Source organism: Cyrtonyx montezumae, unplaced genomic scaffold (genome assembly GCF_038088225.1).
Source record: "Cyrtonyx montezumae isolate F1298 unplaced genomic scaffold, pur_monq_1.0 scaffold_7, whole genome shotgun sequence".
Taxonomy (NCBI): Eukaryota; Metazoa; Chordata; class Aves; order Galliformes; family Odontophoridae; genus Cyrtonyx; species Cyrtonyx montezumae.
Window position 1 is genome coordinate 21,227,596 of NW_027072078.1, and position 24,643 is coordinate 21,252,238.

General features: G+C 45.8%; 1 protein-coding gene across 1 annotated transcript in view; it reads right to left on the bottom strand.

Moving 5' to 3' along the window:
- LOC136057954 (unconventional myosin-X-like) overlaps positions 1–24,643 on the bottom strand; it is a 68,473-nt gene that overhangs the window by 15,634 nt on the left and 28,196 nt on the right. The window contains exons 16-30 of the mRNA XM_065751073.1: positions 23,431–23,499; positions 22,743–22,825; positions 21,735–21,843; positions 20,876–20,956; positions 19,776–19,900; positions 18,918–19,032; positions 15,214–15,320; positions 12,113–12,415; positions 8,380–8,419; positions 6,175–6,966; positions 4,092–4,215; positions 3,449–3,692; positions 2,633–2,728; positions 940–1,033; positions 290–345 (exon numbers count right to left, since the gene is read on the bottom strand). Coding sequence (XP_065607145.1) covers positions 290–345; positions 940–1,033; positions 2,633–2,728; positions 3,449–3,692; positions 4,092–4,215; positions 6,175–6,966; positions 8,380–8,419; positions 12,113–12,415; positions 15,214–15,320; positions 18,918–19,032; positions 19,776–19,900; positions 20,876–20,956; positions 21,735–21,843; positions 22,743–22,825; positions 23,431–23,499 — 2,438 coding nt within the window. The remainder of the gene's footprint in view (positions 1–289; positions 346–939; positions 1,034–2,632; positions 2,729–3,448; positions 3,693–4,091; positions 4,216–6,174; positions 6,967–8,379; positions 8,420–12,112; positions 12,416–15,213; positions 15,321–18,917; positions 19,033–19,775; positions 19,901–20,875; positions 20,957–21,734; positions 21,844–22,742; positions 22,826–23,430; positions 23,500–24,643) is intronic.

Here is a 24,643-nt window from a genome sequence, read left to right on the forward strand (position 1 = left end):
CACTGTAGGAAATAATTAAATGCTAATGCAAAGCATTAAAAAATATTAAAAAAATATGAAATGACATTAAGATTATGCTGCTCCCACTTTTTGGACGGGACAGTACTGAAAAGACAATAACACACTTGTGACCTTCACGCCTGGAAAGCAGGGATTTCAGCTGAGCTTATTTGTGAGACAAACCCATACAAGTTTAAACAAATACAAACTGCAAGCAAAATCCAAACCTACCCACAAAAATATGTGAGGGAATTTCCAATCTAAGAGGCAGTGAGGTTGTAGTACCTACCTGTCAGGGTTGTCTGAGGCACAGACAGAGTCAATAAGCCCAACATCCAGGGTTCCCTGTACAGCAAAAGAGACAGGCAACAGGAATTGCTCGCATGTTAAACTACAGGCGCTCTTCGTAGTGAATAAGATTGAAGCTGAAAACATTCTTACGAATTCCAATAGCTTGAGTAGAAATGAGAGTATGAGAAAGGCATGAGTGAGTCATCTTTGCTCCCTAACTGCATGAGAAGGTGTGCAAGGGCTCCAGAGGACAGGAGGAAAGAGCTGCACATTTCCAGACAGCACCATGAAGGTCTGAAATAACCTCTGCCTCCACATCTCAGTACCAGTAGAACACATAACTACATTGCCCTTCTCAACTCTTTATCTTCTGTCAAGAAAACTGTGACAAAGCCTAGTCCCACAGTCCCATCCAAAACCATTTTATCTGCAAGAGGCAAACCAAAGAGGAGAGCCACCAGTAACTGAGTTGACATCCACCACAACCACCCTGTTCCTCACTGCTTATCCTCTTTTCTATGAGCATTGTGCAGTTTTCTTATACTACTCAGGAACTACAGCACTGCCACGTGCTGGAAAAACATGCACAAAATAGTTAAATGCAGATGGCACTGGACATGCCCACGGACTGGTTGCACAGTAACTCACCACAGCATTCTTTGGATTGGCTTGTTCATCTTGCATTTCTCTCAGCTGCTGTGCCGTAGCACTGTGTACTCGGCTCAGGACATTAAACCAACCGCTGGCAATCAAAACAGACACAACGTTAGGATTTGGGTAGCAAAATTAGGTCTAGAATATCATCAAAGAACCTGGAAAGCTGCCAGTGGGAACATTGCTTCATTCAGTTTCCTACAGGCAATGCTGCAAAACATCTCAGGCTGATCATAGCGTACCCTAATGTCTTCCTTCCTTCCTATTTACCCGTGGAAATTCTGTGTATGTTCCCCAAGCCACTGACAGCTGCTCCCAAAAAATCCAGTTTTCTACTTGTTATTCAAGGAACTGCTACTCAAGCAGGCAGCAACCTTGCCAGGGAGCACGTGGCAGCAGAATGAGAAGAGCATACAGCCGCTGTAAAGGCAGGGTCACTTGGGATCTTCAGGGACCCAGTCCTGCAGACTCCTGGAGCCTTCTTAACTACCCTCTCATCTGCTCATAAACTTGAAAGTCATACGGCTTTCCATTAATCACGAGGTTTTTATAAGTTCATTTGGAGTGAAGTTATTTGTCTGTGAAAGGGCTTCTTATTACAGATGTATCCGCAGGCTGAGTCTCTGTTGCAGAACAAGCAGATTCTTATCTGCAGCCTTCAGTGAGACTGGCAAACATCTAGACTTCGTGGAGGGTTCTCAAACTGGATACTCTAGGACATCTGCTGATCTGCTCTTTGCAAGTGTTGTGTCCTCTCTCTCAGGACAGAGGCTGCTGTGACACAGACCACACGTGGGCATCACTTGCTCTGACAATTCTGTAATCCTAAGGCACAGCTATGGCAGTAGCGGAGGTTCTGAGTTAAGAAATGGCCATATCTCTTCAGCTAATACCCCTTGAGTTTGTTGTTTATCATCTGTTTAGCTACTCTTCATTTATTTGTGTCCAAACACTTAACCTTTTCCTCCCCCTACACCCAAACAAAATAACAACAAAACCAAATAAGTCACTGAGTCAGATGAAAGTAGATAAGAGGAACAGTTACACGAGCTGGGCTGACAATGCAAAAGCCTTGCTAAGAGTGGAAGAAGGGTGGGGAAGACATAAGGAGCCAGGCTTAGTAACCTCTTAACTTGGCTTCCTATAGCCCGAACAGGTTGTCCAACCTGCCCTCAAACAACTGATTCCCACTGCCCAGCCTGGCCGCCAAGAAGGAAGGATATGAGTCATTTGTTTGCTTCTCACTGGGAAGATTTTATCAGATGACACTACAGACTCTGATAAGCCACAGCATTTTCTCTGTCTCCTGGATAAAACCCAGCTGCTCTCGCAATCATTTACAGGCAACATGAATAGACTTTTTGTTTGATTCAAGATTCCATTTAATAAATAAATCAGCTATTAGAGGTTCCAGTTTATATTAAGGTTTTGTGCCTCTCCTGAAGTAACCCCTGAAAACAGCAAGCTCAGAGCCACATGCAGAAGGTGGCAGTCCTGTGAGTGACTGATAGGTTGAACCACCACCTCAGTAGCTGTGACAGAGAGTAGGGGAGGCACTTCCCAGTAGATGACTCTTAGCAATGGATCTCTCTTTTTCTCCTGGGACTGTGTTTCCCAGGCTCTCCCATGAGCAGCTAGGTCAGATCTGAACCAAATGAACAACTATAACAAAATAACCCTCTTATACCTGGCATCTTCAGGTGACTCTGCCACAATGTGATAAACTCTGTCTTCTGTCACAATGTCCAAAGCATTCTCTTTTTCATGAATGTCCACAATCTCCCTGGAACACAGCAAATTACAACAGCCACATGCTGAAAATCTTTTACAGGAACAGACTGTTTCAGTTATGTTCATGTTATGACTTTTGGGATCCTCTTAAATAGATTAATCTACTATAAAAGTAAAACTTAAGGAGTTAACTGAATCACCTTCAAGCACCAGCTCAAGCCACTAGACAGAAGAGATAACAGGGAGGTCAGTATAGACTGCTGTTTACAAAGTGGGATGTGTCATTCTTTCTGGCAGATTATAGGGCTGCATACAGCAAAAAGGTGACAAGTCTCTCCTTTGTGAGAGCAAGAGCTGAGGAACTGGCTATGGTGGCAAAAGAGCTTTGAAGGCTCAGGAAAAGGCATAGTGTATGCTGCCAAACACAAAGCCTACTGTGAGCTTCATACCATCTCTGTGAAACGCCTAGAGAAGCCAAGAAGCAGATGGAGGCAGGGTAGGGTAGACTGCATGGGGTATGTACTTAATCAGCTCCTCCTGGTCTGGCTTCATCCATCACTTTCAAAGAACTTCTGCCAAATTATGAAATGCAAGACTGGGAAAGAGACTAACAAATAATTCCAGACTCCCTACAGAGTAAAACTAGAACATCTAATCGTCTTTTCCTCAGTCCCTATGGGAGTGATGAAATGGTTGGTAGCACTGGACGCTTCATTAGCTATCAATTTAGAGAACAAATACTAGGGATCAAAAGGATTAATTCCTCACTCACTTTGCCTTTCTGATATCAATTGTCCCCTTCAGTTTTTCCTCGCTATCATTCTCAAAGTACATCAGCTTGGATTCCCGAAGCACAAACCAGCGACGTTTCCAGTTGCGTCGTGAAAGTGTTGACAGGCCTCCTCCTTTTTTATAGAGCCAGCCTGACTTCAGTGCCTCCTGCTTGGTGCGGAACCACATGAAGGCCTCGTTCTTCAGAACACACCAGCGTCGTCTCCACGGGTTCATGAGACCTCCTGCAAAGCAAGGGAGCAAGATCTCATCAGATGTGCAACAACGGCCATTTCCCCACTCAGTTCCTCCACCACAAGCACTCAGGTGACACTGTAGTTTCACATGCAATAAGGGAGCTGAATGGGAGAATGAAGGTTACGCTGAAGTCTGGACAAAGGAAAAACAAAACTTGTGAAATACATGTGAATTATATGCACTACTCAAATATTCTTCTATGGTCTTCAGTCTTGTAGTTCAGAATGAGTCACACCAAGTGGGCACACCTCAGAGCCAAAGATAGTCAACGTAATTCTTGACACCAACCTTCTAGTTATCTGCATTATTTGCAAAGGAAGATAACGACTGTGAATAAAAGATACAAGAAGATCCAATCCTTCATGGTTTTGGCTGAAGCTGCTTACCCTTCATGTAGAGATAGCTGTGAAAATAGGGTGGTCCTGAGCCATTGAAGATGGTGACACGCCCATTACAAAACTCTTCATCTGTATCTATATAAACATCCACTTCCTCTTCACTGTCCAAAAACTAAAAGGAAAAGAAGAATCCATTCTACTCAGGTCTTCCCAGTCACAGGAGGACTGGAGCAAAGCAGCAAGACTGCAGAAATCACATGATCAGAAGGTGCAAAACACATACTCTCTTCATAAAAAAGAACAACACTGTAAAACTAAAGCTTGACAGCTTACCCATTAACGCCTTAAGCAAGAGTCTCCAGAGAACATGGAATTTTCATACCAGAAAGGAGAGAGACATTCAGCAGTGGACACAGTTAGAAAATTCCAGTAACTTTCAGAAGCAAACCTTCCTATTTCACGGCATAGCCCACAGTCCAAAATCTAATTTAATGGGATTAAGAGAGAATTTTTCATATTGGAAGATTTCTCTGTCAGACAGGTCAGCATGCTGACCAAGACAGAGCACTGATCTAATCTGGCAAGAAAATGCCTTGCCGAGTTTATTAAAACAAAACAAAAAACCAAAACCATTCCAGAATAACTGAATCCTAAAGAACGAAGATTGAAATAACTGAAATAATACAGTGTTTACTCATCCTTGTTCTCCAACTAGATAATTGCCCTCAGCCATAAGAAAGTACTTCACATGTGGAATCTCAAATTGTGCTTTTTCCTTGCCTTACATAAAACTTCCTACAATGAGCTTTTTCCTTCACCAAATGCACACTGCTTCTTTTTATTTTCCATTTCTGACCTCTGTGAACCCTCTGCCCCCCTCTTTGTCTCATTCCTCTCCCATGCATTCATTTTCCCTCTCTTGCCATTTAGCTTCAAAAAGCAGGTACTTCTGGAACTGCCGATGGGACCCTGACCAGCTGCAATTACCACTCCCTGTGGCTCGTGCCATGACACATTGCAACTGGATTTTTCACAAGTCTTACTCATCCAGGAGCACAACAAAATCCTCCAATTCTATTTAAACGTTAAGAATGGTAGAAAGCACTGTGACAGGATGATTCATAGCTTGAAGGATTACTTGACAGTGATCTCTGAGTACCTGCCTGCAGAGAAGGCACCTTTATTCAAGCAGATCACACCACAACAAATTTAGACAGCTGGCAGCTGACATTAGAGAAAGGCAAGCAGGAAAAAAACATGCAATTTTTCAAAAGAAGTCAAAATCTGCCATTGGAAAAGAAAAACAAAGGTAGTAAACTGAATGTCTTAATGAGTAATTTTCTAAGAGATATTTTGTCATTCAAGTCCATGCTTTCATAGACATCGTGTGTTTGAAGGATTTTTATGCCTCACATTGGCTTCACACCTGAACTCTACACAATCATTTGTGGGCTTATCTGACATTCTAGTCTATTGGAGGTTTACTGTGACACCCTTAAACAGCTAGCGTGGGGGGACTCAGAAAGCCCAGGGCCCAGTGTGGGATCCAAGCTGAGATGTGCCAAATGCAAGACTAGTGGCCTGGCTTTAGGAACAGAAAGCTTCCATGGCCTTTGTGTGCACTGGAACCCACAGCGATCTGCACAGTAATTTCTTCTGTCCTTACAATAGCTCAGTTTGTGCACACCAGCTGAAAATTGACTCTGAACACTAACAGAACTTCTTGAAGTGATGGGAACAAATCAAACCCCAGCCTTTCACATTTCTTCTTGTGACTGCCTACAGACAGCTCAGACTAATTCTGCGAAATCCCTGAGGTAGGACATATACCTCCAAGATGTTAATTGCTTTTAATCTTATGCTGATATCTGGTGATGGAAGCAACCTAAACCAGCCTAGGTACACATGCCCTGGTTTGCGAACCAGTGATACTGGACAGTCACAAGCCTGCTGGCCCTCAGACTATTGCTCTTCCCATTTTTTTTCCAAATTGGTTACTTATGTAAGAGAGAGTTACATATTAGCAAGAATATCTACAGCAATCAGGCACCAGTAAGCAATCAAGGATATTATAAGTATCAACAAAGTCACACACTGATGTTCAGAAAAATGAATGGAGGGAGATTCTTACCGAGTCCAGGCTGCCCCGGTTGGAGTCCAAGCTGGTGCCATGCGAGTGCCTCAGACTTTCCTCACCATTCAGGGCCTCAGCTGAGGCACTGCCTGCATCCCCACAGCCATCCAATTCATCGTGGTCATAGTCAGACTCCACATCTTGAGGGGAATTGTAGATTGGCTCTCCCACCTCTCCACTGTTACTCCTCAGAGTATCTGAGACAGTGCTGTAACTGCTTTCTGCCGGGTCAGAGAGGGCACTCTGCTCCCTTGGGCTACTGTTGCTTTCTATGGGCTGTGCTGGAGCAGGGACAGCCTCTCCCACTTCCCTTTGGAGATGCGAAAGTCTTGTGCCCACATCTCCCTCCAAGCAGTTATCAATGTTCTTCATGCCCTGATGAGTGACAACCACCACACTGGAAGTTGGCCGTACTTCATCTTCAGCATGAAAACCCTCATCCACCTCTTCTTCAGCCAACGGTGCAACGAGGCTGCAGTCAATGTTGAGTGTCCCCTCACTAGAAAGCGAGCGCTCCAAGTTCTGCACGCTTTCATCCAGATTGCCAAAATCTAGCAGCTCCAAGAACTCCTGGGCAACCCTAGATGCCTCCTTTTCCAGCCTCTGGATCTCTTCCTCCCGCTGCCGGTTGATTTCATTCCTGGTGTTTTCACAGATGATAGACATGTGATCCTCTTTCTGTTGCTGCAGCTTCTCAATCTCCTTCTCCAGCCTTAAGATCTCCTCCATCTGACGTCTCTCTTCTTCTTGCAGGGGAATATCTACTTCCTCGGTCTTTACTGTTTCCACCTTAAAGAATTGACCATAATGTTAAGGCAGCTTCTTTAACCTACATGTGCTTCTTGCTAAGACCTTTCATTTCTCCTATCTCCTGTGCTTGCCTCATACTTCCCATGTGCAAAAAGATGGCACAAAGCATCTTCTCCTTTTCCAACTGGCACCTGCAATCATCCATGGTGTAAAAGCCAAAGGCAGAACGACTGATCTTCAGGTACCTCCTTTCTACCAGCAGCCCACCTCCTGTCTGTAGCTCACTGGGATCAGTGAATTTTTAGAAGAGCCTCTCTGTCAGCTTATCAAGTTACTGCCCTCTAAAATTTCAGTACAAGCATCCTCCCTTTTTCAGCTATCTGTCTCACACATACGTGAATAGGAGAAAGCAACTATATATGACTACATATAAGCACGATCTGCTGAAAAATTGAACATTTCCCAAACTCATCATTTGGAGATTTTGTTGTTTCCTCAGTTAGGGATTTCACCATCAAGATTTGGGTCTGGAAAGGACAATTGCAATGAATTAGGACTGTGCCCTCTCCAGCCCCACCCAAATTCTACCTCCAGTTTCTCGGGATTGTTTGGCATCACTGGATGCCCGATGAGGACTCAACCTTCTTCTATTATCCACGGTGAAATAACTGAGAAAATTTCTAGCAAGTATACAAAAACTGGAAGGCAGAAGATACTGGTAGGGAAAATAATACAAAAATAAATTTGAAAAGGTTTTAATATACCTCCCAATAGGAAAGACAACAACACAGACCACGCATTGCCCCATTAAGTCACAATCCATATTTTCTTTGTGATGCTGTTGCTCATTCTCTACTTGACTCTTACTTGTGGACAAATAACTTTTACACTCTAATCCGTCATCTCTCCTGAGCAGAGCTGGCCTGAAACTCGGGAACAAATGCTTTGGGAAGAGGAGTAAGAAGATACACAGCTGTTTTCACACACCTCGGGGTAGGTGGTCTGCTCTTTGATGTATCAAGTACCAACAATTAGATCAGTTACCAGGGGTTTATTTTAGCCACGGTAGCAGCCGTCTGCACTCTTATTTTGGCTGTTACAGGCAACAATCCAGAAAAGCAGACTGTGTCACAGCATAGCACAGCACAAGGTCATGTAACAAGCTCAAGCAGTAGAGATAAAAAGGGATGCTGCATGTTCAACGCTGAAATTTTCAAATAGGAGCTAGGCAAGCAGGTACACAAGCCTTGAAAAAAAAAACAATCAACACACCTTGTTAACTCTGTGCACCTCTGCCAAAGCCAATCACCTGCAGGTTTTGAGTGAATAGAGCCCATTCTATAAGCAGGGCTGCCACAATAAAGACATTAGCCCCAGGCAAAGTGTAGGCAATGAAGGACCCTTCACAGACACTCAGAGAAGCCATATCTAAAGAATAACTGCTAAACTTACCCGAGCCACCTGGAGCAGAGCATTCAGTCCTTCCTTTTCTCTGATGAAAACAAGAAAAAAAAAGAAAGAAAAACACAACAGTCAGACAGCTCCACTTCTTCTTGGGAAGGCTATCAGAATTACACGGACATATCATCCCTCCGAGGATAAGGGTTAAAGTGCCTGTTGTAAGACCAATTCAAAAGCTTTTACAATTTAGTAAAGATCCAGTTCTCTGGGTTGGCGCAAGCTTTGCAGATACAGCAGGTTGTCACCACACAGTTAATGTGCACATCAATCAGGAAACTGGATTAGCTGAAACACAGGAGGAAGGACATTGGAAACAGGGACAGATCAGTTAGATTCATGATTAATGTAAACTGAATCCTCCGAACATCACGGGATGTACTGCAGTCCACAAAGTTTTGCAAGCATAATTGATAGATTTCAGGAAATCATGTTTTCAAATAGTCAGAACCATTGCAATCCCATGAACTCGTGTTTTGTTTTACACTTAATATATTAAATCCAGAAGAAAACTACTAACCGTTTGCACTTGATTAAGCAGCTAAGCTGGAGAGCTGCTGTTCTGAAGATCTGCGCTCCAGCTCCTGTAACGTCTCAGCAGCAAGCAAAAACTAGCTCACTAGTAAAGGCTGTATGTCAGCTTGTTAGTAAACATGGGGCAGAAGAAAAAAAACTATCCCACGCTGCTGTGTCTCCATCCAGATCAGAAAGCAAAAGCTCTCCTTATGACCAGATTTTCCAGAGCAATCATGCTACAGGCAGCTGAACTAGCAGCCTGACCAACGCCAGGGTCACGCGAATGGAAAAGGGATGGGATGCAGCTGGAGGCAGACTGCCAGCCAGAAACCCCTGTGCAGCTACATTCACACTGACAGTGGTCACCTGCAAATCTGTAATCCAGTCTCATGCAGAACAGGAGGGCAATAATATTTACTTCCCAGGCCCTATGTTTTTTCCCAGCCAAGTTCTACATGGCAGCTGCAAGTCACAAAAGCTCTTGCCCTTGCACTCAAATACTCTCACACAAATACTCTGGGAAATGTTTACAGATGAAAGCTGACATAAGTGAGATCCAGATGGTTCCAACTTGACTGAAAATCTCTAGGAGTAGTCAGGAATTAAGCAGTTGCCTCAAATGACGTGAGGGTGCAAGCAGCAGCCCCATTTCAAAACTAATAGGAAATACCACCTACAGTCTACACACCAATTCCTTCAACTGCTCCTTGCATATTTTGGAGCTCTGCCATTTCTTGCTGCTTTCCATCCATCCCCAGGTGAGCCATACTCCTCCCAAACTGTGACAGGTGAAACTAGAGGACGGCACGAGCACCAAACGGAACAGAGCCATCATCCCACACCTTACAGAAACGATCTTGTATATTGACAGTTCTATACAGATGTAACAAAGACATTTGTATTTCCTCATCCAACTTAGCTTGGGAACACTGTAGTAAAACCACGTTAATACATGCTCTGGAATAATCTCATTCAAAAGTTGTCTCTTACTTAACAAATAACTACTATTGTTTACTAATTAAAATGCTATAATACAACACAGGAAAAACACAAACCCTACTCTTTTTCACCTACTAAACCATGTTCCCTATAGTGTCTTAACAGTGCTGTCACAGCGTCAAAGCCCTTACTGAAGCTGAGATACCAACTACTCTCTGGGGTTTTTCCCTATCTACAAGATAGAGCATGAACTATTACAGGAGGAAACAGATAACTTTAATGCTGTTCACTCTTCACTGCCTACATTGGCTCTTACCTCCTGTGTCAAGCACTTAGAAGTATTTCATTATTCATTTCAGTGTATCCCTGAAATTGAGGTTAAGCTGACTGCTCCACGACCCCCCTCGTTCTTTCTCTTCTCCATTTTAAAAGGAAGTCATTATGTTTAGAATTTTCCAGTTCTATGGAAACTCCAAATCAGGAGAAAAAGAGGAGCTACTGATTCAAACTGCCTCAGCCAGTATTTCCCGAAGTTTCCAAGTATTAATTTCACCAAGTCCAGATGACAACTTTGTAATCTGATTTATTTGAACATTCTCTAACTGCTTCTTTCCCTGCTAATTGTACATCTGTGCTAATTGTACAGCAGCTAAAGCTTTAGGGAAAACAAATAAAAATAGCATCAAATGCTTTCCCTTCTAAACATCCTAATTTGTTCTTCCTGAACATTAGACCAAATTGCTCCTTGTCTTCCTTTTACTAACAGTGCACACACAACTGCATATCACCTTTCAGATGGTTATATCTCAGTCTGCATCATGGTCTTTCTGAATCTGTCTCTGCATGTGTATTTTGCTTGTTTTGTTGTTTTTTGGTTGTTGGTTTTTTGTTCAGCCAAATTTGCCAATTCAGTTCAGGATTTCCCCAGCCAGTATCTTTCTCAGCTACTCACTGAATGAAGACATTTGAGATCAAGTAGGAAGCAAAAGCAAAGCGAGAAGCTTTCCTGATTCCTAGAAACACTGCCATTTCTTTGTAATGACTTTGGCTCAAAACATCTTTCATGGGCTGAGGGCTAGAAGGCAAGGGCAGAAACACAGAGGAAATAATAAGCTAAACAAACCCTTCCATCTAAAACCATGTAGGGAGCAGCTCTGCACAGCAGGAAGAGGACTTCAGACCTGAGAGCATGTCTGTGGCATTTGATCCCAATAAACCAGGTACTGCAATTCTGAACCTGTACAGTTTTGTGTTGTGATGAGGCTGCTGTTGAAAGCTGACACAATGATAAAATGGAGGTGTCAGTGATGTTCAACTAATTCCTTGACCAAACTGCTCACTGTTGGTGTCACTAACTGAATGCTTTGTCCCAGCAGATACAACATTCTGCAGCCTCCTGTAAAAAAAACCTAAATACCTTTTCCTTCTGCCATGCTTCTGACCTTGGAGTTTTATGATGCTTGTCATACATTTCAGACTACCAAGATCCAACCTCAGAACTAGTACATAATAGAAGTCCATAATAAGAAACATAATCAACTATTCATGAAGTGCTCAAAATTACACTTTTTCAAATGTATCTAATCATAGCATAATGGATGCGCTATGCTTCTTAAAATGCAAGATTATCAGGAGACACCCTGTCTGGATAGATGCAGGTAACCAAGGAGTGAACAGGAAACACTGCATGAGGTGCAAGATTCTCAATTGCCCCTGCTTACAGTGAGTCTTTTTGTCATACCAGTTTTTCCTTTCTCCTCCTGACACATCTGTGTCCCTGAAGAGAGGTGTACAGCAGCCAGAATAGGGTGAGCACATCTGTTCTCACCAAGAGCAGTGAGGCACCAGCACACGTTCCCCAGAGAGGTGGTGTGCACCTTGTCCCTGGAGACACTCAAGGTCAGGCTGGAAGAGCCCTGAGCACCTGATGGAGCTGCAAGTGCCCCTGTTCATTGCAGTGAGTTGGACCAGATGGCTCTTAAGGGTTCCTTCCAACTCAAATGATGATATGATTCTATGATTCTAAGTGTAAGAGCTGCAGTAGCAGCGCAGGTGCGCTGCCCTTCAAATACCCTGACCCAGGCTGCTGGACACACCAAGACTCATAGACTCTGGTACCCTCTCACATGGCTATTTCCTCTAGGCTTTAGAAGAATGCAAGGAGAAAATTAGGCACCTCTGCCTGATCAATAAAACCTACTGCCCCAGACCCACATCTGGACATCAGCAGCTTTAGTACTAAAAAATGACGAGCGCAAGAGACCACCTGTACCTTTCCTTCACCTCCTCCTCCTGCTTCCTCCTACGCTCCTCCTCTTCTTGCCATTGTCTTTCCTCTTCCTCTCTTCTGATCTGTTCTTCCTTCTCTCGCTTCCTTCTCTCCTCTGCTTCCTGCTGCCGCTGGAGCTCCTGTTGCCGCAGGTGCTGGTAGAAGCTGCGAGCCAGGTGGCCACGCCAGTGCTTCTGCAGGACGATGGCAGAGGCCTTCAGCTGCTGCAGGCTCTTCTTCCAAAAGTAGGCTCGGTAGTTCTTTTGGATTGTAACAACACTGGCTAGCACCTTTCGGTACTTCTTCCTAAAACAGAACCAGACACTTAATGCAAATACGAAGCAACGCTCACTAGGTGTTTCTTATGCCCTACAGTATGATCGATTTTATCACATCTGTGCAAAAATGAACTTGGCACAGTACTGCTCAGGAATGAAACAAGTTGTTCCTCAGCTACTTTCACTCATAACTTGTATTTTCCTTACTTCTCTAGCCCTGCACCCACCACTGGTGGGCTTCTACAGGCATCTACTTGTGTGAAGACCTTTCAAAGAGCTAGGTCCATGGTAGGACCTGAAATAAAAGAATCATGCCTCTGCATTACTGACCACTTTTATCAAAGACAGCCACGGGTAGAAGTTTGTACACAATCTGCAATCCAGGCAAATAACAAAGGAGTTACTATTACCATTTGTACATTTACAAACCCATTTGTAAGCTCGATCCAAGCAAACATTCAACAGTCTGAAATAGCCAACCGTAAGGAATCAAAAGCCAGACACATCTGATGTGAGACTATGACAGGAAGCAGCAAGGCAAAAAAAAGATTCAGGAGTCATGCAGGGATCATCATCTGGATGCTAACTCCCAGTATAGCCCTCTAGAAAAATGAGACTGGGATTTGTACACTAGCAAGCAGAAATACGGCACCAAAGGAGACAGTGCTGCTGCTTTTATCCCACGTTCAGTGTTAGCAACTCAATTTCAAGAACAACTTTAGACCCTACAGTGTTTTCTGACAAAACAGGAACGAACCCAGAAGTCCTGGCTTACTGAGAGATCTCAGGAGCTTGCTCTGTTACATCAGGAAACAGAGGAACGGCTCCAGAATAGCTTAATCCCAGCAAAGCACCCACAGGAGACCCACATTTGGGCAGCATTTCTATTTATTTGACAAGGCATATAACAAGATTTAATTGACCTTAAACTGAGGTCTATTCAGGCTGGAAATAAGCCACCATTTCTTTATTAAAAAAAGCAATTGAAGATATTCAGACACTTTCAAACGTTGCTGAGGGAAATGATCATTGGTACTATTTAAATCATAATCTTCTTTACTCCAAACTGGAATTTGCAGAGGGAAAACATGTTACACGGAAGCTCAGGCCAGCACGTCACAATAATCCTGTATGGTCTTAACAGTCCTCGAAAGCATGCTAGAAATAGCACAATATTCTCATACATCCTTTCCACAGACCTGCAACCCTGAGGTGAAGATACACCTCAGAATCCCCTTCCTGACAATCAAACCCTCTTCAAATAGCAAAAGGGACCCAAGCTGACGGTTTGCCACCTCCCTGCATGTCAGACACATCGAGAAAATCAGGAGAGGGATGCTAATGACAGCAGTGCCCGGAGGTCACACGTTTTCCAGAAGCATCAAGTCAAAGGGAGGAAGCACAGCAAAAAGAAGAGGAAAGAAAAGAGGCGATGAGAGTTGGGAAGTTGCAGATGGATTGCTCCTAGGCTGAAGCCCCCCAGCTCTGCTCCCTCTGTCCTCCCCGTGCCCTGCATGCGGGGCGTGAACAGCTGCACTAGCACCCTCTGCCAAGGCAGATACAAGTGCACCAGAAAGGGCACTCTGACTTCTACAAAATGAATCTGCCAGAAGCTCTCCCTGCTGTGCCAAACCTTCCTCAGCTCCAGGCAGCTCTGCCTGCTTATCTGCCAGGCTGAAGTGCCCCCTCATCCCTCATGACCACAGCAGACACCCTTCAGCCTGAGCTGCTGCATACAAACCACCAGTTTCATTTCCCTTGTCTGGCCTTCCCCTCATCCTCTTGCCAACCCACAGAAATTCAACCTGCAGCCCACGCTGGGGAGTGCGGCTTGCTCTTGAGATGTGGAGGAGCAACATGTGGGACAGGAATCCAGCTCTGTGCAGGCTGCAAGACCACAGGATCTGCAGCCAAGAGGAGCACCACTGCCTCTGTCACAGTTCTGCTGGGCAGCAGACACCTGCCAAGGAACTAAGCAAAGCAATAATCCTGTGTGAGTGAAGCAACTTCCCAGAAAAATCAATTTCTGTGCTAATCCCAGTCCCTCTCTCCAAAAATGCTGGGTCCCAACACAGAAAATTACAACCTCATATACAAACAATAGAACTAGCTCGTTCGTCTTCCTATGGGGAAAAAAATAAATGAATAGAAGCCCCTACGTTAGCAAGGCAGGACAAGACTCTTCGCATGCATTTCCCAGTGCAGAATGAGCCACTTGGGGCTCTATGAGAGTGCTTCCTGCAGGATCCACGCTGCCCAGGAGCCCACCTCCCCGCAGCCCTGACCGACAGGTGTCAGGGGCAGAGACCCGCCAGGAAAGCGCATCTCGCTGGGATTAAGCGTGCATGCCACAGCCATTAGGGAGTCAGCTGCCGGCCGGCTTCGGGGGCAGAGGAGGGGCCGTCCTCCAGCAGTTGGTTCCCCCAGCCCTCCCTGGTCAGGTGCAGAAGGGAGCGGCAAGAAGAGATCGCTGGTGCAAAGCTGGCCAAAAACCAAAGCTGAAGAGTTCATTAAAAGAAGAGGGAGATCACGAGGCAAGCAGGCAGGGAAAGTCTGCAAGCGGGGATGAAGCAGTCCGCGGGCAGGAACCACAATAAGGAAAAGCAGCGGACCCACGTGCAGGTGGAGCAGGGGAGCCTGAAGGCAAGGGAACGTGGCAGTGGGTACCGGGACCCTGCAGAAGCGGCATGGAGGGAGGGCGCGAGGATTCAAAGCAGGAATCGGGAGATCCCCCCGGGCCGGCGAGAGTAGAAGGGAGAGATGCGAGGGGCTGGGGGGGCTCGGGCACCCGAGCGGAGGGACAGCGGGGCAGCCCGCGCTACTGACCTTGCCATGTAGCCCAAGACGTGGGCCCGGATGACTACAGCAGCTTTCCTCAACTCCTCTTCCCGATCCTTCTCCAGCTTCTGCTCGAGAGCTTCCTTCAGGAAAACCTGACGCCGCGGGGAGGAGTTTCGAGAAACACAAAGAGAGGAAAGAAGTCAGTCCCGGGGGAGCCGGGAGGTCCCGGCCGCGGCAGCGCAGCGCCCGGGGCTGCCCGCAGCCGCCGCCCCGCCCCGGCCGCCCTCGCTCGTGGCACCGCGCAAAGTTTGGCGGTGTCGGAGCGCGGCCCCGCAGCCAACCCCCGCCTCCCGCCCTCAGCGGTCAAGACTTGAAAGGGAGCAGAGGAAGGAGGGAGGAGGAGAGCCCGCGCCCGGCGTTAACCCTTTCCCGGCCGTCAGCCGTCCCCGCGCCCCTCGCAGCAACCTGCTGCCGCGGGAAAGTGCTTTGCGAAGGAGCTCCTCCGCGCTTCGAGGGAGGCTGAGATCTCCAGGCTCCGGGAGCTCGGCAGCGGCCCAGAACAGCCCTCGAGGGGCGAAGCGGGGCGTACCCCGTTCTCCCGGCTCAGCCCCAGCAGCTGTAGGGAGAGGCTCCTGGCTGAAGTCCCGCGCCGCATCGTGCATGGGGGGCACTGAGCCCCGCCGGAATGCTCTCCCAGTGTCAGCGGCTGCACTTCGCTTTCCGCTGGCTTCTCCCTAGCATCTTCTGCCACCTGCGTCTAGAACTTCTGCTCAGCGCTAAATGCTTGCACGAGGGATGGAGATAAGGGCTTGCTTGCAGGAAACGGCCTGACGTATCTGAGCTCCCTTAAATCAGCTGACTTGCAGGGAGGTCAGCACAAGTTGCTGAAATACATGCTTTGCCTGTTGAGAAGGTCTGCAGCCCTCACAGAGCTGTCAGCAGCATTAGCCTAGATTCAAGTTGGCTACGGTTGGTCCTCGCAGGCTGCAAGTGCAGCATCACTGCCATATGGCCACGGTGACACGGGCTCAGTCCCTGTCAGGGCCGGCAGCAGGGCAGACTGCAGGAGGGCAGCACTGCCCCACTTAGCAAAGCGTAGCCACGAGCATGGGCTGGCACTCATCACTGCACAACTACAGTACCCGGTGAACTACACTGCCTTCTTTTCCATCCCTGTGTTTGGCCCCATCGCCTATTTAGTCTCTTCGCCCCCTCCACCATGCCCACCACATACTGAAATCTTTCCCTGAGTTATCAACCTGCACTCAGCTCTTTCCTGAGGAGCCACTTCTGTTATGACAGCACAAAGAAATGAGCTGTTTGGTAACAGCTAAGTAACCGTGGGTAGCCTTAAAAGAAAGTTTATTATCAGGGTACTGCCAACCATGAAGCTGGCATCCTTCCCTGAAAGTTGTACATCCACTCCCTCTGTCAACTCAATGATCTTTTAAAGACTTCTTTGAGGCAGAGATTGCTCTTTCCGTTGCATTCCAGAACCAAGCAGCAGTCACCCATTTCAAGAAGGCAGCCAGCAAAACATTGTCTCAGTCCATTATCTTCATCAAATTGCAAAAATACTCAAGTCTGTCAGCATTTTGCTAGCAAACAGACTTCTTCATGCCAGTAAGGGGGGGGAAAAAACAACTTTGAAGCATGAAGAGTTCAAGACCCTACCCTAACCCTGCAGAGTTTTCTGCATATGCTCATAGTTGGAAGAGTTTATCTCAAACAACATGTGGCATAAATATAACATCAGTCTAAAAGCTAATGGCATGTTGAGGATGTTTTCTCAGCCTCCCGCAGGTAATGAGAGTGACATGAATTTGAATCCAGAAATATTCTGGACACTTTGTAGGAATAGCTGTAAAGTGATTGTTTCTCTGTCATAATTCATAGACACTTTCTGAGAACATGAGACCGCTTTCATCTGAGGAATGAACAATTAGACAAAGCTACAGGCTACTGCTATCTGCTCATGTTGTACACTAGCCAAGTTTACCAACACAGTGCTCCTCACACAACCTCCCTGCATACATTTCCAGTGTAAAAGCAACTATGTGCCAAGGTTGGGTGTAGATCACCAAACACAGCCATGTGTGAACCTGTGTACATAAGTGGGATTGTATGATTCTTAGGGGACAACACCTTCAATGCAGGAAGTGGGTCACTGTGACCTGGGTGCCAAACTGTCTACAGGAACCTCTCCGTTCAAACAGGCCCTGCAAATCAGCAGGTGGAAGTGAATACTTTCAAACTGTAAGGATTAATTAGTGCATCAAGCAGCCTTAGGAAAGCTGAGTTGCAGGTACAGGTGAGTACAACAGAAGGTCCAAGCGCAGAGGAAAGGGACATGGGATCTGCTGCTTCCATTGTCATGTCTGCATCCAAACCCTCACCTCTGCCATGCCACCGGATTGAACCTGCATTAATAGCTTTCATAAACATTAATTTGACAATTGCCAGCACAGCAGCTGCTCTATTCTTAATGAAAAACACAAAGATCATCCTGCCCTTCCTCCCCCACTTCCTTTCCCAAGCTTCACAATCCCCTGCACTAATTCACAGAGTCCTTTCCTTCCTCCTCCAAACAATTGCACGGGATATAATTATCCTTCCATTCATCCCGCAGGAAGTATTCTCCCTTCTACAAACCTTGCTCTTAGCCCACCCCTTGTACTCCTTCCTAGGTTATGTCCCCATAGGCCTGTCACACCTTTTTGCAACACCATATCCAACTCCATACCCCAAGGGCAGATCTCACCTGGATACAAAAGCTGCACCTGGAGCAGCCGAAGAGGCACTGAGGGCACACTGGGGACTTTCTCTCCAGGATGAGAACCTCCACCACATACCCCTAGCTGGTAGCTTCACCTCACCCTTATTCAAAAGCCTTTGGAAAAAAAATCAGGGCTTTTTTCTTCATCAAGCCATATTCTATCCCTTGTCATACTAGAAGAAAGTTCAAGCTCCCTGTTTACCAGCAACTCCTTTCCTTCAGCAAAGCAGCTCTGCAGCACACACACATGCCACACAGGCTTTAACACTCAAGTCCTTGGAGAATGGCAGCTACCCAAGCAGCACGGGTTATCTAGGGACAAGAATGACTGAAATGGTTCTCAGTTTGCAGAGTCCAGTGAGGAGAGGACAGATTCCCAAATCAACGATGGAAATCACTTGAATCACAGGCTGGGAGTACACCAAAATGAGAAAAGCTTCTTTCTGGAACATTACCACAGTCATACAAAGGAAAGCCTTGGAAAGTAGACCACCATTTGCTCTAGATATGGACTGCATACCCACTGCTGATAATGCTGTCTGCACTGAACACCATTTATCTAGGCACATTCTTCAAATAATTTCTTGGAGTATGTGTAGAGTTGTGTTAGAGGCAGATCCCCACTCCCAGGTTTCTATAGCAGTGTACCTCACAAGGCTCACACCTCCTTTTTATGAAGCTGTCTCAAAGCTTGATCAAAAACACCTCAAAAGGAATCCCACAGGTCCCTCCCTATCACATGAAAGATAACAATACATTTACAGGTGGTTGTTTAGAGAAAAAAAAATAACACCACCATGAAGGCTATGCCAGAATTGTTAAGCATTCACCAGAAGAGAGGAAAATCCGAGTTAAGCAAGTGGGAACAAGCATTTGAATACCTTTTCCTACAAAAAAAAAATCTCAATGGATGCAATCACATCCCCCTGTGGCTTGAACAAAGCCAAGCCCTGCCCAACATTGATGAAAGTACCTTGGTTTTACCCAGCTGCCATTCTTTCTTGCTGCTGTTGTAGGCCTGAAGAAAGCCTGCACATATAGCCTTGCTGTTGTCTGAGAAACTTGGTACCTTTACAAGCATCTTGTACCTAGGAAACAAACAAAATCTTATTAAGACTATGTGTGACACTAGTCCTTACACCTCCACCCTGTCAATTAACATGATTCCATTGGCTGGGACCTCCTTTCTTCATTTGGAAATCTCCCTTCCAATCTGGAAACCTCCATTCCCCTATCTGTTCATACCACACTGGCATGTATTGATGCAATTCAGTAATAAGAGACTAACTCAACTGCCCTCTTCAATAAAGAATGACTATCTTTCTGAAGCATACACTTTCATCATGCAGAAGATATTTTGTTCCATATAAGGGTTACCTACAACATTCCAAAACACAAAGGAAGCAATGCTCAATAGTCTCTTCCAGCCTTTAACTTCAAGAAAACCTTTGCGAGCAGTCAACTGAAAGTAAAAATTACTCTCTCCAGTATTAACCATCAGCGATATTGCCATTAACATTTGCTTCAGCCTGACACATTTAAGGTCTTAAGCTTGACATGGTCTCTTTACATTCTGGAACAGCTGGTTTTCACAGGATCACAGCACGAAACCCGTGGCAAAGTTACAAACAACCTGAACACTCATTCTTTTACCCCTAAGGGCTAGCAGTCTCCAAAAAGCATACTTAAAAGGGTCTAGGATATGGTTAATAAGGGCCTGGTTACATAAACATCACACAAATGATGCAGATCAGTAACTGCAAAGGGAACAAACATATAAAGTCGTATGTGTTGGTGCTGTTACAGCTAATGATACAGCACTAGCAGTTACCTGCTGAGAAAGTCCTGGAAAAGGCGCCGGATAGGGAAACCTGCTCGCCGGACTTTCACTGTCTCCAGCATCCCTGAGTACCGGAGCTGATTGAGAACCACATCAGGATTGAAGAGGTTTGGTGCCTACATTGTCATCCAGATTAAAAAAAAAAACAGGAGACAAAATGTTACCTTGGTATTACTTCCTTGCTGACCTGCACAGTTGTTCTGAGCACAGGTAGCTGCAGCTTGTATTTCCATCTCTAGACAGTTAATTGCTTATTTTGACGTGCCAAGGAAAAGAGGGAAAGTGTCAGCTCAGGGGAAAGCAACTTCCCACCACTTCATGGCACAGGAAAAGTGACGATAAAAGGGAATTGGGCAAATCCTGCAAAAGAGGTCTGCAGAGTACAGTCACCATCAGCTCATAGCAGCAGAGCAATGATATAATATATTAACACATACAAAACGCATAACTCTGACTCAGATATCTTCACAGCCATGCAGAAGACCCCATCAGCCTTTTACTGCCAAAACCGAAGACAAACTGCAGATTTTCTTTTGGCATGCAGCTCCCAGCAGGCTTTTCTCTGCTGTATCTCACAGTTTCAAAACACACAAAGAAAACGATCAGCTCAGGGTTCCCCACCCAACCTATTTAGCAGCAGAACCTCCTGCTATGGTTCACAGCTCAACGGGAGCCAGCGTGTCTCTATGCACAGTGACTTGCTCATGAAGCATCCACCTCCCCTGCCTTGGAGCCAGGGAGCTGCAGGAGATGTCTCCTACCACACAAGCCGTGCATTCCAGAACAAATGGTCTGCAGGCACCACAAACAGGAGTCATTGCTTCTTCTACCACAGCACTGAGCTCTGTACAAGCCTGGTTCATCTTCCAGTACAAGCTCAGGAGGAGGTGGGAAAGGCTGTGCCATATTCAGCATACAGGTTTTTTGATCTATCTGATTATTAGTTGGAGGACATATTTTTCCTCAATTATAGAACAACTAGGAGAAGCAGAACGGCAAGGAGGAACTGTTTTTATTCCAGGCAAGCACTGCTGCAAGTGCTCACAGGTGCCTACGCCACACACATGCGTTCTGCTGCACGAAGGACTTGCCTTTTCAGTGTTTGGTTTGATGCAGCGGATGAAGAACGGGTTGGAAGTACTAAGCGTTGCCATCAGGGAATGGAGAGAATCCTAAAAAGCATCAAGACAAAACCCAGGGGATGGGTCACTACAGGAGAGAAAGGGGTACATTTGACGCAACACGCTTCACGCAGCCCCCCTGATATTTTCCATTCACTCTGCCTACCAAAACCTGTTTTTATTTATATCATATTCACCAAGTAAAAGAGTAAAACTGTTCTACTGTGACATCAGTGGTGTTACTGAGCCTGCCCTCAAAAACCCAGGCTGCCCCTTCCCACCCAAAACATACCCACATCCTGCCATAGCACTGTGTACATGGCCACCCTCACTCTCTGAGCTTTGTAGCTGACTCAAATTATTTTTACATGCCTTTCATACTTTAAATAAAGGAAATCAACACTTTGAAATTCACTAAAGTTCACAGATAGTCTTGGTGGGTAGATTCCATACTCGCAGGATCTGCTCAACAAGGTTTTATTGGGATTGACATTACGCCTGTGAAAGATGCAGCCTGAACAGGACACACACGCTAAGCTGAAACACCAAACCAATATGAGAGATCAAAGAACCTCAAGAGCTTCAGATAAAAAAGTATCATTGATATTCTTTTCCTTCAACACTCTGCTCAGTCTTAACATCTCATATTTTACACTATGCAGAGAAATCCTTGGGGCGGTGGCACTGTCTTTTTTTAGCTCTACCACATTCCTGCACATTTCCAGTGCTGGACACAAAAGGAGGACGAATGACTCCTCTTGGCCGCAGGCCTCGCTTTACCCATCTGCTCCTCCCCAGCAGCCTGCTGCTCTCTTGGAAAACATCCTACCCTGAACTGGGAGCTGACAGTCGGCCTGCGCCTCTGGGTGCCCATCTTCAGTGTCTCCTCATTGCAGCGGCTGCAGACTCTTTCAAAAAGGTCATAGATGAAGTCCAGCCTAAGGGTAAAGAAAAGAAAGACACAAGGCATCTGCCATCTGTGAGAGGATGGCTCTCATTTTTGGGTACTGCCCCATCACAGTGAGAAGCACCTTGAAGGTATTCCACCTACACTGTACTGTTCCACCTCCAGAACAGCTCTTGTGGCTGTTCCTATGGTTCTCAAGAGATGCTCATATTGTTGCAAGCACAGCCTTTCTGAAGCCAGAAGGATTCAAGGGCTACTCACAGTGTAAGTCATCTCTGTGGGTTCTTCTACACCATTTTACTTTTCCTTAGACAGGTTCTTACAAAATGGCACAAGCACTGTGATCGTTATGATTGCTTCTAGATCCCTTTCTGGCCTGTTGAAATACCCCGAGTCCTTCTGCAGTGCTGTACAATGGTGACCACAATTCTGGCTTCAAGCCCTGTGTAAAATATTACCCAAATGCTCCTGTCTGAGTAAGGCAATCAAGAGCAGCTCATTCTCTCAGTTCCCTCAGGTTTGTGTCGGGCTGCTCAGAGTGCAAACTCTGCAGCAGGGCAGACACAATCCTGAAACAGCCTCATCAGCCTAGAGATCAAAGGCAATAATTGTATGGACTCTGGTAATAGGCTCATGGCGGAACCACAGTGCAAACATTTCTGGGGTCTACCACCTCTGTCTTTCTGCTAGGTCCCATCTCTGCCTTGCAGGCCTTGCTCGAGGTCTAAGTCAGCTCATTTCTCTAAGGTCACATTGCAGCCCTGGGGTATAAAAGTGGGGACAGTGCCTAGTCTTGCAGCAGCGGCTCAGGTTGGATCAGGAAAAGGGTGAAGCACACCATAGGAGCTCCCCACTAACAAGCAGAGGGGAAACCAAAAGTCCAGTCCAACAGACGTGGGCTCCTTTCAAGCATAAAGGGGACATATATACCTGCTGTCTTTCAGCATGTTTAAAATGTCATCTCGAAAGGTGTCTCTGTTCTTTTCCAGAAAGCCTCTTACATCGTAGAGCACCTGCAACAAAGACAGAGCTGCTGGAACAGGGCAGTACAAGTCATCAAGCACTCTTCTGCATTAGCATGCCCATATACAAGACCTCCAGCAGAGCTACACAGTAATGCTGCAGGCACGCTTCAGGAGCTTAATTCTTAGGATCAAAGAAAGAGTGCCAGAGCTCAGCAGTTAATAACAAGAAGGTGGCTCTTAGCCATCAATTTAAACAAACAAACAAACAAACAATCAAAGACAACCTCAAAGCCAGGAGCTAAGTGTAGCAGCTGCAGAGATATGCCTGCAGTCAACAAGTAGGGAAATCCTCTGCAAGGTGCGAGCTACTCCATTTGTGTCAGAAAATATTACTGGTGCCACAAAGTGCCCTGAGCTCCCAGCTACCACTACTCAGCAAATGAGAGCATAGAAGAATCTTACCCCTTTCCTTAGCGTGCAATTGAAGGATATAGTGATTGAAAATGACAAGCTATTTCAAGTCTATTGCACCTCCTGTGCTCTGGTATGGTGCATACCCACAGCTCAGAGAGATTCTTCATTTTGAGAAACTAAACATTCCATGACCTCACACCCAGGTGCAAGCATCTCACAGACACACCGTGAACACCTACCTCACCAGCATAATGCTTTATGCCAAACTGATGGTCTGTCACTCGAGGCTTCACATAGTAAGGATTGCTCTGAAATGAAAGGAAAAAAGCTTTTCAGCAATGTCACTGCAGGAATAAATAGGCTCAGTCAGGAGCTCAGCTGTGACTATGACAATGCTGAGATGGGTAAGGACCTTAGTCGTTGCAGAGCCTGACCAAATGCACTGCAGTTATCTGCATCTACATTGCAAATATGTTATTCCAGTAAGATGGAAAAATCCAGCCCTTCAAGGCATTCCTCATGTGAGCAAGAGCTTGCAGAATCAAGGTTGGGCAGGCATGCCATGGATGAAATGTTAATTCTTGCATGTCTGACACCCATGAAACCTAAGCTCCACACAAACCAAGTGGTGCAGTACATGGGATCAGGATGCAGGGAAGATGGCAGCTTAGCAGAACTCCTACGTGTCTTTTCTTTGTCAAAAGAGGTACATAACAATTTCCTATTTTCTTCTATGTTGCATCTTTCTTTGTATCTCTCTTCCTCTTTTTCCATACTCATTTTCCTTTCTCTCACTGGCACTTCTCACCCCCCCCCCTTCTTTGGATTACATGATAACCCTTAAACACGCAAGAACAGCCACGTTACTTGAGATCAGTGATCCATCCAGCTGAGCATTCTGCCTCCAGCAGTGGCTACGTAGAGTAAGAAAAAGGCAAGTGCATGGTACATCTATGCTCCTGCTCTCTACAACTCTGATTATTTCCACAAGGTCTGTCTGATTAGTAACCCCAAGTGGATTTCACTGCCAAACACTTGCCCAGCCCCCAGCCATTAGGTCTGTATGTTTCATCCATACCTAGAATTCTCCGAGCTCCTTCTCCCAACTCCCCTACTGCTATTCATCCCGGAGTCAGAGGTCATATTCTCTTAAATCTCAGCCTTTACGCTCCTCTTCCTTAATCCTTTTGCAATACACAGAAAACACAAAGAAGATGGCTTTTTCTCCTCTAAGGTCCAGACAGCTTTCCAGCAAGCAAGCAGACACTTTCCAGAGCTCTTCCAGCCCACCACAGGCACTTTATCAGTATAAAGAACATTTAGCCCTCTAAAAATACAAACTCCAGACCACTATCTACTTCACTTTTCTTTCTTCCCTGCACTCCAGCTCCTCAGAGAGTTCTTCTTCCTCCTATGGGCTCTGGGGTTCCACGTTAACTGCTATCTCCTCAA